Source organism: Orbicella franksi, chromosome 8, assembly GCF_964199315.1.
Source record: "Orbicella franksi chromosome 8, jaOrbFran1.1, whole genome shotgun sequence".
Lineage (NCBI taxonomy): Eukaryota > Metazoa > Cnidaria > Anthozoa > Scleractinia > Merulinidae > Orbicella > Orbicella franksi.
Window position 1 is genome coordinate 7,009,781 of NC_138152.1, and position 14,619 is coordinate 7,024,399.

Consider the following 14,619-nt stretch of genomic DNA (forward strand, 5'->3'; position numbering starts at 1 on the left):
TTCTATTAAATACAGTTTGTGTTTTACTTTCTGGAATGGTTCATGTTTATAAGAGCGACGTAAGTGTTGCAGTTTTCGAGACTTGATGACCTCCAAAACACTGGCTTCGATCTATTGAAAACCGTAGAATTGTTTGGACCTGTATTTTTGACGTTGCGGGAAGCAATACGGAAGGAAGCATTTGATACAATTACCGATTTTACATTGTCACACGTTTTAAGTCGTAACTCCAAATAACCAGTGTAAATTTTTCTCAAAGTCTGCAGTAAAATTCGTCAGATGAGCGAAAAGGATGTGTTCCCTAAGCGGTCCGCAGATAATGCTACTCGGTCATATTTTCGACACTATTGCACAGAATGTTTGTCGCACTACTGATTGCAAACCTTCGAAAAACTCTGTGGGTCTAACAATTTTGCTATGTAATTCTAAAGGATTAATCTTCGACTTTTGTCTAAATCGAAAGAGAAATAAGTGTCGCGTAATCCTCTGTCTCTATCTGTGTAAGGGCCAATTTCCCTTTCCCTCGATTTCAGTAGGCAAGATTCACTCCAGTTCACTGACTTTAATTCGACTAACACTCCAATAAGAAGCTCCTGTTTGCTTGTACATAATTCCATCAATCGTCCGCGTCTTTATCCGTCTTATCTGTCGTTACTTCGAGTGAATCGCATACACAACTTCAACGTTTGCCACCGTTTGCCATTACATGCACACTCGAAAAGATCACGTGACTTAAACGCGGGAACTAAACGGCGGGAAAAATACATGAAAAATACAGGGAACCCAGCAACACCCCACCCCATGCACAACTTTAGTGGAGCATCACAATACTAAACATGGGTTCCCATATCCAACATATTTAAATAACAAGCGTCAATATCAATGTCAATGTCCTTGTTCACGGTGTCTCTCAATCACGGCTGGGATTTCTCGATTCTTTCAATAAGCAAAGTTTCTGTATGGGTCGCACCAATGATGTCGAAGCTCCGGTTTTGACTTCCACAGTTCGCACAAACCCACCTCTTCCGCGAACTACTTTGACGACTTGGCCCATGCGCCACTGCCCTCTTGGCAACGGTTCATCTACAAGAAGCACAAGATCTCCAACTTCTGCGTTTCGGCGGGGTCTGCGCCATTTCTGTCTCTCCTGTAACGCTGGAACATACTCTTTCAACCATCTCTTCCAGAAATGGTCAGCCAAAATCTGCGTCTGTCGCCACTTCTTTCTAAAAAAGATATCTTCTTTCACAAAGGATCCCGGCGGCAAGGTGTGGACAGGTCTCTGCAGCAACAGGTGGTTGGGGGTTAAAGGTTCACAATCGTTTGGATCTTCAGAAGCAGGAGCAAGCGGCCTGGAATTTAAAATCGACTCAACCTCGGTAAGGACCGTTGTTAACATCTCTTCGTCAACGAAGCCTTTCCCAAGAATAGTCTTCAGGGCTGTACGGGTGCTGCGTATCAGTCTTTCCCAGACCCCACTGGCGCGTGAAGCCCTTGGCGGTTGGAACATCTACTGACATCCCTTCTGGAGCAGTTCGTCTTGGATTTGTTTCTGATTCCAGTCTTCAATGGCGGTTAATTTGTTGTGATCTCTTTTTCAGCACCAACGAAGTTAGACTCGTTGTCAGAGTAAATATACTTGGGTGGACCTCCTCGATTGATAAATCTTCTGAAAACATCAATGAAGCAATCTGTTTCCAGGGAAGTAGCACCTCCAGGTAAACTGCTCTAGAGTTCAAACAAGTAAATATGGCGCCCCATCTCTTGACCACTGATCTTCCCCTCTTGACATTTAGTGGGCCAAAGTAGTCGACTCCAGTATACGTGAAGCATGGCTCATAGGCTGTGATACGAAATGCAGGTAAGGTGGCCATCATTTGCTCCATCCTAACTGCCCTCTGTTTCTTGCACGTAAGGCATGATCGTACAACCTTGCGCACGGCAGACCTTCCTTTGGGTATCCAAAACTGTTCCCTTAACTGTGCCAATATGTGATCCTGATCAGCATGAGCTAGCTTCTGGTGAAATGCTTGGATCAGCAATTGAGTCACACGATGTTTTGTGGGAACAATCATAGGGAACTTGGCTTCCAATGCAATGGGTGCTTCAGAAATGCGGCCTCCAACTCTCAAAATACCATTTACCAACACTGGCCGCAGCCTAACAATTTCACTCGAGCTCTTGACGTTCCCTCGTTTTTTCAACTCTCCAATTTCCTCTTGATAAACTTCGTTTTGCACGAGCTTCACTATGGCACTGGTTGCTCTCTCCAAATCCTCTGTTGTTAGGTACTTGACACTGTCGTCCACGTTGTTGTCTCTACGATGCTGCAGGTATGCTTTGAACTTCAACAACCAGGCTACCTTCTTCTGCAGCACTGTCCAAGAAGAGTACCTCACAAGTAGTTCATAGAACTTGCCCAAAGCCGTCAAGGTGAATATGGCCTTCTCATTCTTGACTTCCAAGTCGTCTTCTGGTAGTTCACCAAAATCTGCCTGGGGCCATTCTTCCTCAGGTTCTGACAAAAATGCGGGACCGCTAAACCATCTCTCACTGCTTAGAAGCTGGTGTGCCGAAAGCCCACGAGATACACCATCTGCTGGGTTAAGGGATCCTGGACAGTGTCTCCACTGACTCGGCTTAGACATATCCCTGATCTCAGAAACTCGATTTGCAACGTATGTCTTGAATCTACGAAATTCATTGTTGATGTACTGTAAAGTGATCTTGGAATCTGTCCAAAAGAATATCAAGGAAATATTCAAATCAATCTCCTTTAGGATCATTGCATGAGCACGTACTGCAATTGTGGCAGCCTGCAGCTCTAGCCTTGGCACGGAGACATACTGTAGAGGAGCGGTGCGGCTCTTGGCCATGATAAAGAAACAACTCATGGTCCCGTCCTCAGCTTCTTTTCTCAAATATGAGACAGTTCCGTACCCATATTCTGATGCATCACTGAAATGGTGGAGTTGAAATGACACGCTGGTTGAACAGCCACCAGGAAAGTAACAGCGAGGGATGCTTACTCGACTAAGGAATACCAACTCTTCCTTCCACTTCTTTCAGCCTTTCAACAAGTCCTCTGGTAACTTGTCGTCTCAAGGGAGCTTCAGCTGCCAAGTCTTCTACATCACTCTTTTAGCGGGAAGCAGGACTGGCCCAAACATGCCGAGTGGATCAAAGGTGGAGCTTATCGTTGATAAACATCCTCGCCTTGTGTCCTCATTCAACTGTTTCTGTGGCAGCGATACCTTTACCTCAAATGAATCAGTTTCAGTGTTCCACTGCAGCCCAAGTGCTCTTTCAATGGGGAGCTTATCAAGATCAAGATTCTTGACAGTTCTTTCCTCCGCTGGAATGGCAGCCAATACCTCTTTGATGTTGAAAACGAATTTCGTCAGGCGAAAGTTGTCTTTCTTCAACAACTGTATCAATTGCAGTGAGGCTCTAAGAGCGACTCTCTATAGGGACCGAGTGTGATTGAAAAAAATGTGGCACAGGGTTGGAAAAATGGACCCCTTGATATTTCGTCCAGAGATAACCTATGGTATGCTAAGAATCGTGATATAAGTCTTAGGTTCTAGAGTTTTGACATTTTTGAGAAAATTACGAAAAACCGTCGACAACCCGTGAAGCCGAAAAATCACAGAATTGAGATCAAATTTTATGATCAGATAATCGAACTCGCGTGAGGGCGCATAGCAATTTATGGTTTTTCTTAGTTTATAATTTTATTTAGGAAATATTGCTAAGCTGCCTTAATGATATTTCAGACTTACAAATGTAATTCCGAATTCCTGGAGAGCAAGCGAAGAGAACCAAAATTTCTAGACTTTGAAAATCAAAAATTCCATACCGATTTCAAACATCTCAAAACATACTCGGTATTATGTAGAATTCTTTCAAAATTCAATTCTAGCAAGTACAAGCACTGTTTTTGAACGTGATATTATTTTTTTCTTGGCAAAAGTTATTTCTGAGGCAAGCGGCCCCATGCAAGTTGACCCAATTTGATCTTTCGAAGAGATTTTGTTTAGCCAGGAAATGTAAACAATCCGACTAGCCTTAGCTCGCTTTCTGAGCAAACCATTGAAAAACCCTGCCATTTCCTATTAAAACTACCCAGTGAACCTGAGATAATACTTCGATGACAGCTTTCCTTCCAAATGGATGTTTGAAGGCAAATAATTTTGATGCTCTCAGTTAATTTTTCCATTGCTTTCTTGTTGCCGCGCTTTATAATTTAGGGTCATATCTTGACATCGAGCTTGTACGCCGGTTCCAGGCTAAGCTTGTGTAACACTTTTCCGGAAAATCAATCCATATGTTGCAATATCTACCTCTTAGTGAGCAACCTCTTGATATTCATTTAGTTTCTTCTATAATAAAAAAAATTCCTAAGCGGAAGACGTAAATCTCGGTCTAGTGAGCGTAACGCAATCTTTCCTTCGTCACTTCCGTACCAGGTGATTAATTTTTTTTCTGACGGGGGAGGGAGAAAGAAGTTTTCCCATGTAAACAATTTCTTTTTCTTGTTGATGTTGCAGTGTTTGCGCCAGAGCGCACCATTGCGGGAATCCCGCGTTACAATCAGAGATGGCTCCCAGAAAAACGGAAAAAGGGTCTATTTGGAGACTGGAAGGTTTTGAAACAAAATTGCGCGGGTGCAAGCCGGAAAACAAATTTCCTGGAAAGCGCAAACTAATATAAATCCGCTGCAGTATCTTAGTGAGACGGATTCTAAGAAGAAAGTCTATAAGACAGAGCTATTGTGGTGTGATATATCTTTGTTACAAGTTAGCAAGGGAGCTAAATCTTGGACTTTAGTGCTTCGAGGGTCTTGACCGCATTGACCACCAACTAGCCGCTGAAACGAGCAATTTCTCTCCATCGTCCAATTTTTCAACCGATGACGCAGAGCAAATGACTCAATTTGGGTAGTAGACACATGCGTCCTAAAAAAACCCGGGATGCCGAATAGTAAATGATTGATTTCAAAGTGATTTTTTTTTTTGACAAAGTGAGCGCTCAAGATTATACAATACACTTCAAAAGACCTAAACTTATTTTGCTGCATATATCTTTGTAAAGCTGCAAAGATTTTAATTCTAGTGGAGTTTGTCCGCGTAATAAGGTTCGCCGAATTTAAGAAAAAGTTAGAAACCTCGCACGTGCTGGCTTCGCTTATCGGGCGAGCGATCAAAAAGTTCAATTTCAAAAGATAACAGCTTGAACGCCGAGAGAATTCTATATCAAGAACTTTTTTAGAGGTAAATAAACCGTTTGTCACAGATCTATTTGCGTTTGGTAATTATCTGTTTTAAACTTGGATCTCTCTCGATGGCAACTCTCAAAACAGTTTTACGTGCTCTTTGCTCGTACGAAAAGAAACATGTCTTGTGCGAACCCAAAAGCAAATCATTTTCAGTTTTCGAAGAGATAGTTTTCGAGAACCATATAAAAGAGTGCGTCTACTTCTGCATCAAAAGGTATCTTGTTGAAGATAATTCCTGAAAAGTTAGATGCGCCACGAAGGGGATCTATTTGCGTGTTCACCTCCTATCGGCAAATTGGTAAATACAATTAATACAAATTACAAAAACTCGCTTTGCGGCCAGTAACTAGCCCTTTTTCAGATATATATTACTATTCCCTTTTATCTAGCTTTAGGAAATTATTAGCAATGGACCTGCCTAGGCATTTAACTTTTGGAGCTAAAACTAGATAGGATTTCTAGTTTGTTACACAGTCACTAGAAAATGGGAAAAGTAAATGTGTTGCGTGTATATACACCAATTCAAAGTATTGCAGACAAAGAACTCTCCTTCAAAATAGGCTTGTGATTATAAATAAAAAAGTTACAAAAAAGCAAAACGAAAACATTGTATACCAGTAAGGAAGAAAATGAAGAAATGAGCAAGAGCAAGACAAAAATAGCAACGCGGATTTATTTGCGGCACGCGATCACTTAGATGTAAAGATTGCGTGACATCGATCTGGGTCTATTTTTCAGTTCAATTAGTTCCTTCACTTCTTGCCTCTTTTCATTAGAAATATTCAATGCAAAACTCAATAGATATGCAGAGGATGCTTTATATGCAAGATGTAAACCCAGGTCCCGCAAAAATATTGCACAAGCCAGAGAAAGGTGAGCCAAGGCTAGTCGAATTGGTTTCATTTCCTGGTTAAACAAAATCTCTCGGAAAGGCCAAATTGGGTCAACTTGCAGGGGCCGCTTGCCTCAAAAATACCTTTTGCCAAGAAAAAATTATATCACGTTCAAAAACAGCGCTTGTACCTGCTAGAATTGAATTTTGAAAGAATTCTACATAATACCGAGTATGTTTTGAGATGTTTGAAAACGGTATGAAATTTTTGATTTTCAAAGTCTAGAAATTTTGGTTCTCTTCGCTTGCTCTCCAGGAATTCGGAATTACATTTGTAAGTCTGAAATATCATTAAGGCAGCTTAGCAATATTTCCTAAATAAAATTATAAACTAAGAAAAACCATAAATTGCTATGCGCCCTCACGCGAGTTCGATTATCTGATCATAAAATTTGATCTCAATTCTGTGATTTTTCGGCTTCACGGGTTGTCGACGGTTTTTCGTAATTTTCTCAAAAATGTCAAAACTCTAGAACCTAAGACTTATATCACGATTCTTAGCATACCATAGGTTATCTCTGGACGAAATATCAAGGGGTCCATTTTTCGGACCTTGTGCGCCCCTCACGCGGTGGTTAGGTAGAGCGGCTCTTAATTGCTCGTTCGGTGGTGGGCACGGAAAACAAGCAATCGTCCACATAGATACGATACCACACACTTCCTTGCTAAACTCAGTTTGGTTATCGATAGCTGTCCGATGTAGAGCCCAAGCAGCAATACATGGAGAATCTGCCTTTCCAAACAAATGGACAGTCATCCTGTGGTCACTTGGCTGCTCATCCATTCCTTCACTCCACCACAAGAATCGTAAGGCTTCAGCATCCTCCTCTGCACAAGCTACTCTGTGAAACATACTCTCAATGTCAGAAGCCACAGCTACCTCATCCTTCCTAAACCGAAACAGCACTCCAATGAGCGAGTTGTTCAGCTGTGGGCCCTGGAGCAGTTGTTTATTAAGCGAGGTTCCACCATACTCTGCAGCTGCATCATACACCACTCGCACTTTAGCCTTGTTGGGGTTGATCACACCATGGTGCGGAAGATACCATGTGCGGTTACTGGTGGGGGATGCTTCTTCTTTAGACAACTTGACAGCATACCCTTTGACAACATAGTCATTCATCACTGCTCTGTATTGCTCACCAAATTCTGGATCTCGATCAAACCGTTTCTTTAACTGCTTCTTCTTTGCTAAGAGTCGGTTGTGCGGCAGATGGCAGTCGTCATCCCGCCACAGGAGGCCAACTTCATATCTCCCATTCTTCAGCCTGGTCGTCCTTTCCAATATTTCCAGCGCCCTGTTGTCTTCAACACTGTTGGCACTGTCACCATCATTTCCAAATCCGTACGACTCAGAAGCCCAAAACTTCTCTACTTGCTGGTGGAGTTGCATGGTTGACTCATCCTCAGCCCAGTCAAATTCAAAAACAGAAAGTGCAACTGGCTTGCTGTCATCTTCCTTTCTGTTTGTTGGCCCAGCTACACACCATCCAAATGGGGTCTTCGATGCATACGGCTCGGACTGAGGATTGTCTCCCCAGCAGTAATGCAGCACTATGTGAGCCTGTGGCACGTCCTGACCAATGAGGACTGACACTTCGTTCAAGTCCACTGGAACATTCGGAAACTCCAAGTCCTTAAGGTGGGACCATTCTGACAGATCCAACTTATCTGGGCAGTACCGGTCTGACACATTTAAATTCTCTACTGTCAAAGCATGATGGACTTGGAAACAGGGTCCATCTTGATCAGCTGGGCGGACCAGGAAGATAACTTTGGCTAATTCACAGTCATGATTATTCTGAGTCACAGTATTGATGCTTACTTTCTCGGTAGCACCTTGAAGTTTCAGTTTTCCTGCAAGTTGTGACGTAATCATGGAACTAACGGCAGCTGTGTCTAGCAGACCATAAGTAGTAACAATGGCTCCATTGTCAACAACGACAGACAGGGGTACTACTTTCAACAGCACAAAACTTCGCTTTACATTTTCCATAGTTGCATTATTTACAGTCAGGTCAGCCCTTGCAGGAATACTCTGATCAACATTCCTTTCAGTTTCGCTGACTTCACGCGGTATCACCCCAGGTGCATGTAACAGTGAATGGTGACTTAAGGGGTGAGCACAGTCCTTTCCATACAACCGTTCTTTTCAGAGCACCTCTTTCTCACATGAGAAGTAGATAGACAACGGTAACACAGTGCATTAGATCTTGCAAACCGTCGCCGCCAACTTAAACTCTTTGTCAGAAAGACTGAACATCTCGAAATTCTATGCTTTCCCTTGCAAATCTTACAAACTTCACCTCGGCTCCGGCCACTTCAGCCACTGGATCATCTTCCGCTGGTAAGACCTCTCTCGTCCCTTGATTAATACTAGCATCTGCAGCAGCAACCTCCGTTGTCATGGTGGTAATTGGTGTCCCACTCGCTGGTTTCAACATGAGGGGTTGTTTCTTGGATCTGTTACCACTGCCAACTCTTGCCGTCAGAGTGCTTGATCTTCCATACACCGGGTCATTCTCGGTTTGCGACTCTCCAGTAATGAATGCAGAAAGCTCTTTCAGTGTTGGCTCCTTGCCACCTGTCCTTTCACGGTAAAACTTAGCTGACCTTCTCCATTTAGCTTGCAAGGGGTCTGGTAGACGGTCAAAAATTTGTCGCATATTGGTAGTACAATCAAGCTCATTTGACTGCAAATCGATCATTGCCCAGCAACAGTTCTGAAGTTTGTCGGAAGGAGTTAAAAGAGCCACACTGTCACCATTTCTTATTTTGGGACCACTAATAACAGAAGATTTAAGTGCCTCAACAATCATAGCATTTTGTCCAAACCTCTACTTCAGCACCTGTAGAGCCAGACGACAACCATTTGGTAGGCCTTGGTAGTTCTCAATAACTTTCCGCACTTTCCCAGTTGTGTAAGTCATTAAATAGTTCATTTCCTCATTGTCAGTTAGTGAGGCTCTATTCTCTACTTGAACTCTGAAATTAGCTCTAGACCGCAGGTACCGAGATGGATCACCATCAAATGGAGTGGGTGCAGGTGGTGGCTGCATCAGTCTGAGCTCCATCGTTTCCCAGAAGTCTGCTCGAGGTTCATAGTTGCCTTCGCAATAGTGCAAGAGTCTCCTTCAGCTGCAACTTGGTTCACAGTATCTCCACTGCTATTAACAATGTCTTGCTGCAAGGGAGTGGTTGGCAAGGTAAATTTTGGTGCCTTTGTATTTAAGGTAACTTTCGGTTGTCCTGCTGCTGGATCAGGTGCATGTGGATGCTTCAGTAATTCATCATGTGCTCTGGGGCTGCTGTGCCCTTCCTTGACAAACGTTTCCTGTGGGTGTAGTCCATGCGATGGTAGCACTCTCGGTCATCGCTAGGGTCATCGGAGCCCAAATACTGCTCCTCATCTTCTTTAATCGCATCTTCATAGACTTTGCCAATAGTAGCGGCAGCAGCAAAATCTACCCTGAACCTTGCCCTTACTGCTTTTTTCCTCGCAGCTTCAACACTGTCAAGTTGAGCAATCCTCACTTCTAACTCTGCTTGCCTTGCCTTAGCTTGGAGAGCCCTTGCTCTTGAGGAAGTGCTTGACGCTTGTGAAGCTTTACAGCTCTTTGTTTTTGCGCTCGATTTAGTAGACTTCCGTTCCTCATGACTGCGTCGACCAGCATCAATCATCCATTTCTGGACAGTTTCACGAATAAGCTCTACTTCAGTATAGAGGTTGTCATACACTTGAGTGTCAGGTATTTGTTCTTCTTCTATGAGAAGTTCTTGTATCTCCTCATGAAGATCACCAAACTCTTTAAAACACTCCTTTAATTTCACAGATTCCTTACTGACTAGCTCCAAATTTTTATCAAGTCCCATAAATGTTCCAATGTTGGCAATCCGTGACTGTATTTCTCTTTTGAGCTTGTTTCTTTCCCTTTTTCGTTCACTGAGCCAATAAGCTTTGCCTTTTTCGGTTAGCCTTGGTTGTCTTCTTTCAATAACATTCCGGTCCAATTCCAAGTTTCCTTCTCCATTCCAAATTTTCTCTGAAACACGCACATCAGCTTCCATAACAGAATCGATCCCTCCATTTTCTCTTGTAGAATAGCCCGACTCTTTTCCATGGGCTCCTAACATTGTAGAATAAGCCTGAGGCCAACGCATCGTCTTCTCATTAGTTTGGAGTTTCCGCGTGTTCATGTGCAGTGGTTCGGCCATCGTCGCTCGTAAGATCCCACATCGACATCGTAAACAATCAATTTCCAAGTTGCAGTTTCGACAAAGAAATCCTTCACCATCAGTAATAGGAGAACTCGAAACCACAATTGAGCGCCAAATAATGCTGGTACCAAAACCGACCATAGAAACGCAACGATGGTCGAAGAACGACGATTTGAAGCCAAACAAATTACAAACAGCTTGTGTAATTCAGCGACTCGAAGTAACTGTAAGGGCCAATTTCCCTTTCCCTCGGTTTCAATAGGCAAGATTCACTCTAGTTCACTGACTTTAATTCGACTAACACTCCAATAAGACGCTCCTGTTTGCTTGTACATAATTCCATCAATCGTCCGCGTCTTTATCCGTCTTATCCGTCGTTACTTCGAGTGAATCGCATACACAACTACAACGTTTACCGACGTTTGCCATTACATGCACACTCAAAAAGATCACGTGACTTAAACGCAGGAACTAAACGGCGGGAAAAATACATGAACAATACAGGGAACCCAGCAACACTCTGTACAATTTTAAGCAAAAAATAAGTCAATTTTAGTCAAGTTTACCTCTCCGATCGTTGCCGTGTTTGAGAGAATTTCTGTGGAATACACTTCACGAATTTCCTCGCTATCTGCCACAGTCTGATTTTGAGTGATTCACAACAACTGACAGAAATTGTTTTTGCAGTAGAACTTCAAACTTCGCACGAAATTTCACACCGGAAAAATACTGTTAGAGAACTTAAATGGTGAACTTAATGCAACTAACATAAAGTAGTTCGGTATAAATCTGTTCTTTAATACATCTTTCTTTGTCTAGTATCTGAGTTACTTGCTCGTTCGCTCGTTACATTTTTTACCAATGGTTTGTTTGTCTACAACAAAACCATCGTAAATTTCCTAGACGTCACGCTGACCTGCAGAGCGGCAAACACTATCCATACACTAAGGAAGGTAACGTCCCATTGTACGTGCACAAGTAATCCAATCATCCACCATCTATCCTGAAAAACATCCCGGATTCCATCAACAAACGGCTTTCAGAAATATCTTCGGACCGAGAAGTTAGTTGTTATTATTTCCCTGCTCATCCTATTCAATTATTATATATATATAAATTCCTTTTTTTGAGTAGAACGTATTTCGTAGAGCGCTCAACTCAATCGATTGAGAAGCATCAACTATAAAACGATGATTACTCGTGAGACCTGAACTTCTCTGAAGTTATATATATACATATACATATATACATATATACATATATACATATATACATATATACATATATACGTATACACACACACACACACACACACACACACACACACACACACACATATATAGATGTGTAAACGATGTTGGTTTGCCAACGATGATGCCTTGGAGAAAAGGATCCAGTGGATACAGAACGCTTCTTCTTTAAATAATCATAGGTTGAATAAACAGAAGAAGATGCGAACTTTTCTCGTAGGAGGTCTTTAATTCAAGTGGACGTTTCGCCCATTCGGGCTTCTTCAACACTAAGAATATCAATACTCGGAATAAAATTTACAAAAAGTGAAAAAGCCTTAAATAAGTTACAAAACAATAACTTACAAAGAAAACAAAGAAATAAAAAAAATGTTTTCACATAAGATTACATAAGAATTACGTAATAATAAAAATAGCAAAACGCCCGCTAAAAAGCAAATAAAATCAAGTAAAATACAGCAGCAAGATGGTGTTAATTGTAGCGAATCCTATTCCTGGAATTAAACTCGCACCTTTTGTTGAGTCCATGAGGTGCGAGGGTGCATAATTGAGCACACCAAAAGCCCTCTCTTGTGAGCAAACGGTCATCAAGACTATTATTATTGACACTAAGATTACACAACTGTTCAATAATTCAAAATGCAAAATCTGCCAGAGCACGAGGCTCTTTCTTAAAATGAATAGCAACTTCACAAGTACGTTTTTTGGTGATCATAGAAGACTTGTGGTTGCGGAAACGAATTTTAAATTCGTTACTTGTGGAACCAACATATTGCACATTGCATTTCTTGCACGTAACCAAGTAGATGACATTTTTAGATTTACAATTAAGAATCTGCGTAATAGGATACGTCCTGCTAGTACTAGTGCTTGTAAAGCAATTAGATTCCTTTAAATAATTGCGACATAGATCACATTTGGCTGTGCATTTAAAGCAACCCCGCTGATTATCGGGCGTGCGATGTTGCTCACGAGGCTTACTGCTCAAGATTTCTTTGATGTTTTTAGTTCTACGAAAAGCAGGAATGATGGACCCTACCGGAAAAATTTCTTTAAGAGATGGTGAATTATAAATAAGGTGCTTGTATTTCCTAACAATTCTACCAATGCTGGGTAAGCGAGGGTTGAAATCAAGCACAAGTGGAAAAATTTGTTTGGACTCCTTAGGCTGGGGTTGAAGCAATGTTTGTCTAGGAATAGACTGGGCTTTCTCAAACTGTTGTGAAACCAAATTAGGGTTATAACCCCGGTTATATAGATAACCCTTATACTCAGAAGAGCGTTTACTAAATGCCTCATCAGTAGAACAATTCCTTCGGATCCTGGTAGCTACTCCATAGGGAATGGCCCTGGTAACATGGGCAGGGTGTGCGCTATTCCGTAGCAAGTAAATATGGTTATCCGTAGGTTTGGAGTAGATATCAGTCTGGATGAAACCGTCCACCAGATTGAGAGTAAGATCTAGTACGTTAAGTGAATTGGGAGAAGAAACTAGAGTAAATTTAATGGTGGGGTACAAAGAATTAATATAATGCGTAAACTCATCGAGTTTAGCAGGCCCTTGGGTCCAAAGATCAAAAATGTCATCTCTGTACCTCCACCACAGGTTGGGTTCAATTTCCCCTGATTTGGCTTTATCAATAATTCCCACGGCTAGATCAGCGTAACTGCATGCGTTTTTGGGACCCATAGCCGTACCATGAATCTGAAGAAAGTTGTCATCTTCAAAAAACGAATTATTGTGCTTAAGACAAATTTGTACGGCCTCAACTATGCAATCAGTAGATGGAAATTTGACTGGCTTAGCCTCTAAGGCTTCTATAACAGCATTAATTCCCAAATTGTTGTCAATGTTGGGAAACATAGCAACCACGTCCCATGAAACTAAAAGACTGTCCTTGGGAAAGGGGCCTGTTTTGTTAAGTTCCTCGATTCTCTGCAACAAATGTGTGGTATCCTTGACAAACGATGGCAAATTTTGGGCTAGAGGCTTAAGAAAAAATTCTGTAAATGCTGAAAGGTTCTCAATGGCAGTGCCACAGCACGATGTAATAAGCTGAAGGGGATTCCCCTGTTTGTGGGTTTTAATGGTTCCAAAAGCCTTGGCAGGTTTCGCATTACCATTGATAACCCAATTAGCAATTTCCTCATTAATTTGGCCCTTTATCCTGGACAAACGATGGCAAATTTTGGGCTAGAGGCTAAAGATAAAATTCTGTAAATGCTGAAAGGTTCTCAATGGCAGTGCCACAGCACGATGTAATAGGCCGAATTATTTAAAGGAATCTAATTGCTTTACTAGCACTAGTACTAGCAGGACGTATCCTATTACGCAGATTCTTAATTGTAAATCTAAAAATGTCATCTACTTGGTTACGTGCAAGAAATGCAATGTGCAATATGTTGGTTCCACAAGTAACGAATTTAAAATTCGTTTCCGCAACCACAAGTCTTCTATGATCACCAAAAAACGTACTTGTGAAGTTGCTATTCATTTTAAGAAAGAGCCTCGTGCTCTGGCAGATTTTGCATTTTGAATTATTGAACAGTTGTGTAATCTTAGTGTCAATAATAATAGTCTTGATGACCGTTTGCTCACAAGAGAGGGCTTTTGGTGTGCTCAATTATGCACCCTCGCACCTCATGGACTCAACAAAAGGTGCGAGTTTAATTCCAGGAATAGGATTCGCTACAATTAACACCATCTTGCTGCTGTATTTTACTTGATTTTATTTGCTTTTTAGCGGGCGTTTTGCTATTTTTATTATTACGTAATTCTTATGTAATCTTATATGAAAACATTTTTTTATTTCTTTGTTTTCTTTGTAAGTTATTGTTTTGTAACTTATTTAAGGCTTTTTCACTTTTTGTAAATTTTATTCCGAGTATTGATATTCTTAGTGTTGAAGAAGCCCGAATGGGCGAAACGTCCACTTGAATTAAAGACCTCCTACGAGAAAAGTTCGCATCTTCCTCTGTTT

At 41.6% G+C, this 14,619-nt stretch overlaps 4 protein-coding genes across 4 annotated transcripts; all 4 read right to left on the reverse strand.

Annotated features, from left to right (window-relative positions):
- Nucleotides 1-910: 910 nt before the first annotated feature.
- Nucleotides 911-1,510, reverse strand: LOC145494131 (uncharacterized). The gene has a single exon (XM_081473595.1). The coding sequence runs from the start codon at nucleotides 1,508-1,510 to the stop codon at nucleotides 911-913; it is 600 nt and encodes a 199-aa protein (XP_081329721.1).
- Nucleotides 1,511-1,565: 55 nt separating this feature from the next.
- On the reverse strand, nucleotides 1,566-2,876 carry LOC145494133 (uncharacterized). The gene has a single exon (XM_081473596.1). The coding sequence runs from the start codon at nucleotides 2,874-2,876 to the stop codon at nucleotides 1,566-1,568; it is 1,311 nt and encodes a 436-aa protein (XP_081329722.1).
- A 252-nt stretch (nucleotides 2,877-3,128) lies between these two features.
- On the reverse strand, nucleotides 3,129-8,166 carry LOC145494134 (uncharacterized). Its single transcript, XM_081473597.1, has 2 exons — nucleotides 6,739-8,166; nucleotides 3,129-3,464 (listed from the first exon to the last, which is right to left on the reverse strand). Exons 1-2 carry the CDS (start codon nucleotides 8,164-8,166, stop codon nucleotides 3,129-3,131), a joined length of 1,764 nt encoding a protein of 587 aa, XP_081329723.1.
- A 4,106-nt stretch (nucleotides 8,167-12,272) lies between these two features.
- On the reverse strand, nucleotides 12,273-14,343 carry LOC145494135 (uncharacterized). Its single transcript, XM_081473598.1, has 2 exons — nucleotides 14,279-14,343; nucleotides 12,273-13,806 (listed from the first exon to the last, which is right to left on the reverse strand). Exons 1-2 carry the CDS (start codon nucleotides 14,341-14,343, stop codon nucleotides 12,273-12,275), a joined length of 1,599 nt encoding a protein of 532 aa, XP_081329724.1.
- Between the last annotated feature and the right edge of the window lie 276 nt (nucleotides 14,344-14,619).

Excerpts from the sequence above, each read along its gene's own strand:
- LOC145494131 (XM_081473595.1), bottom strand. The coding sequence starts at position 1,510 with ATGTTCCAACCGCCAAGGGCTTCACGCGCCAGTGGGGTCTGGGAAAGA.
- LOC145494133 (XM_081473596.1), bottom strand. The coding sequence starts at position 2,876 with ATGGCCAAGAGCCGCACCGCTCCTCTACAGTATGTCTCCGTGCCAAGG.
- LOC145494134 (XM_081473597.1), bottom strand. The coding sequence starts at position 8,166 with ATGGAAAATGTAAAGCGAAGTTTTGTGCTGTTGAAAGTAGTACCCCTG. Across the intron at positions 3,465-6,738 it reads CCGCTCTACCTAACCACCGC|AGAGTCGCTCTTAGAGCCTC; the intron begins GTGAGGGGCGCA and ends CGGTCCCTATAG.
- LOC145494135 (XM_081473598.1), bottom strand. The coding sequence starts at position 14,343 with ATGGTGTTAATTGTAGCGAATCCTATTCCTGGAATTAAACTCGCACCT. Across the intron at positions 13,807-14,278 it reads CCTTTTGTTGAGTCCATGAG|GATAAAGGGCCAAATTAATG; the intron begins GTGCGAGGGTGC and ends TCGTTTGTCCAG.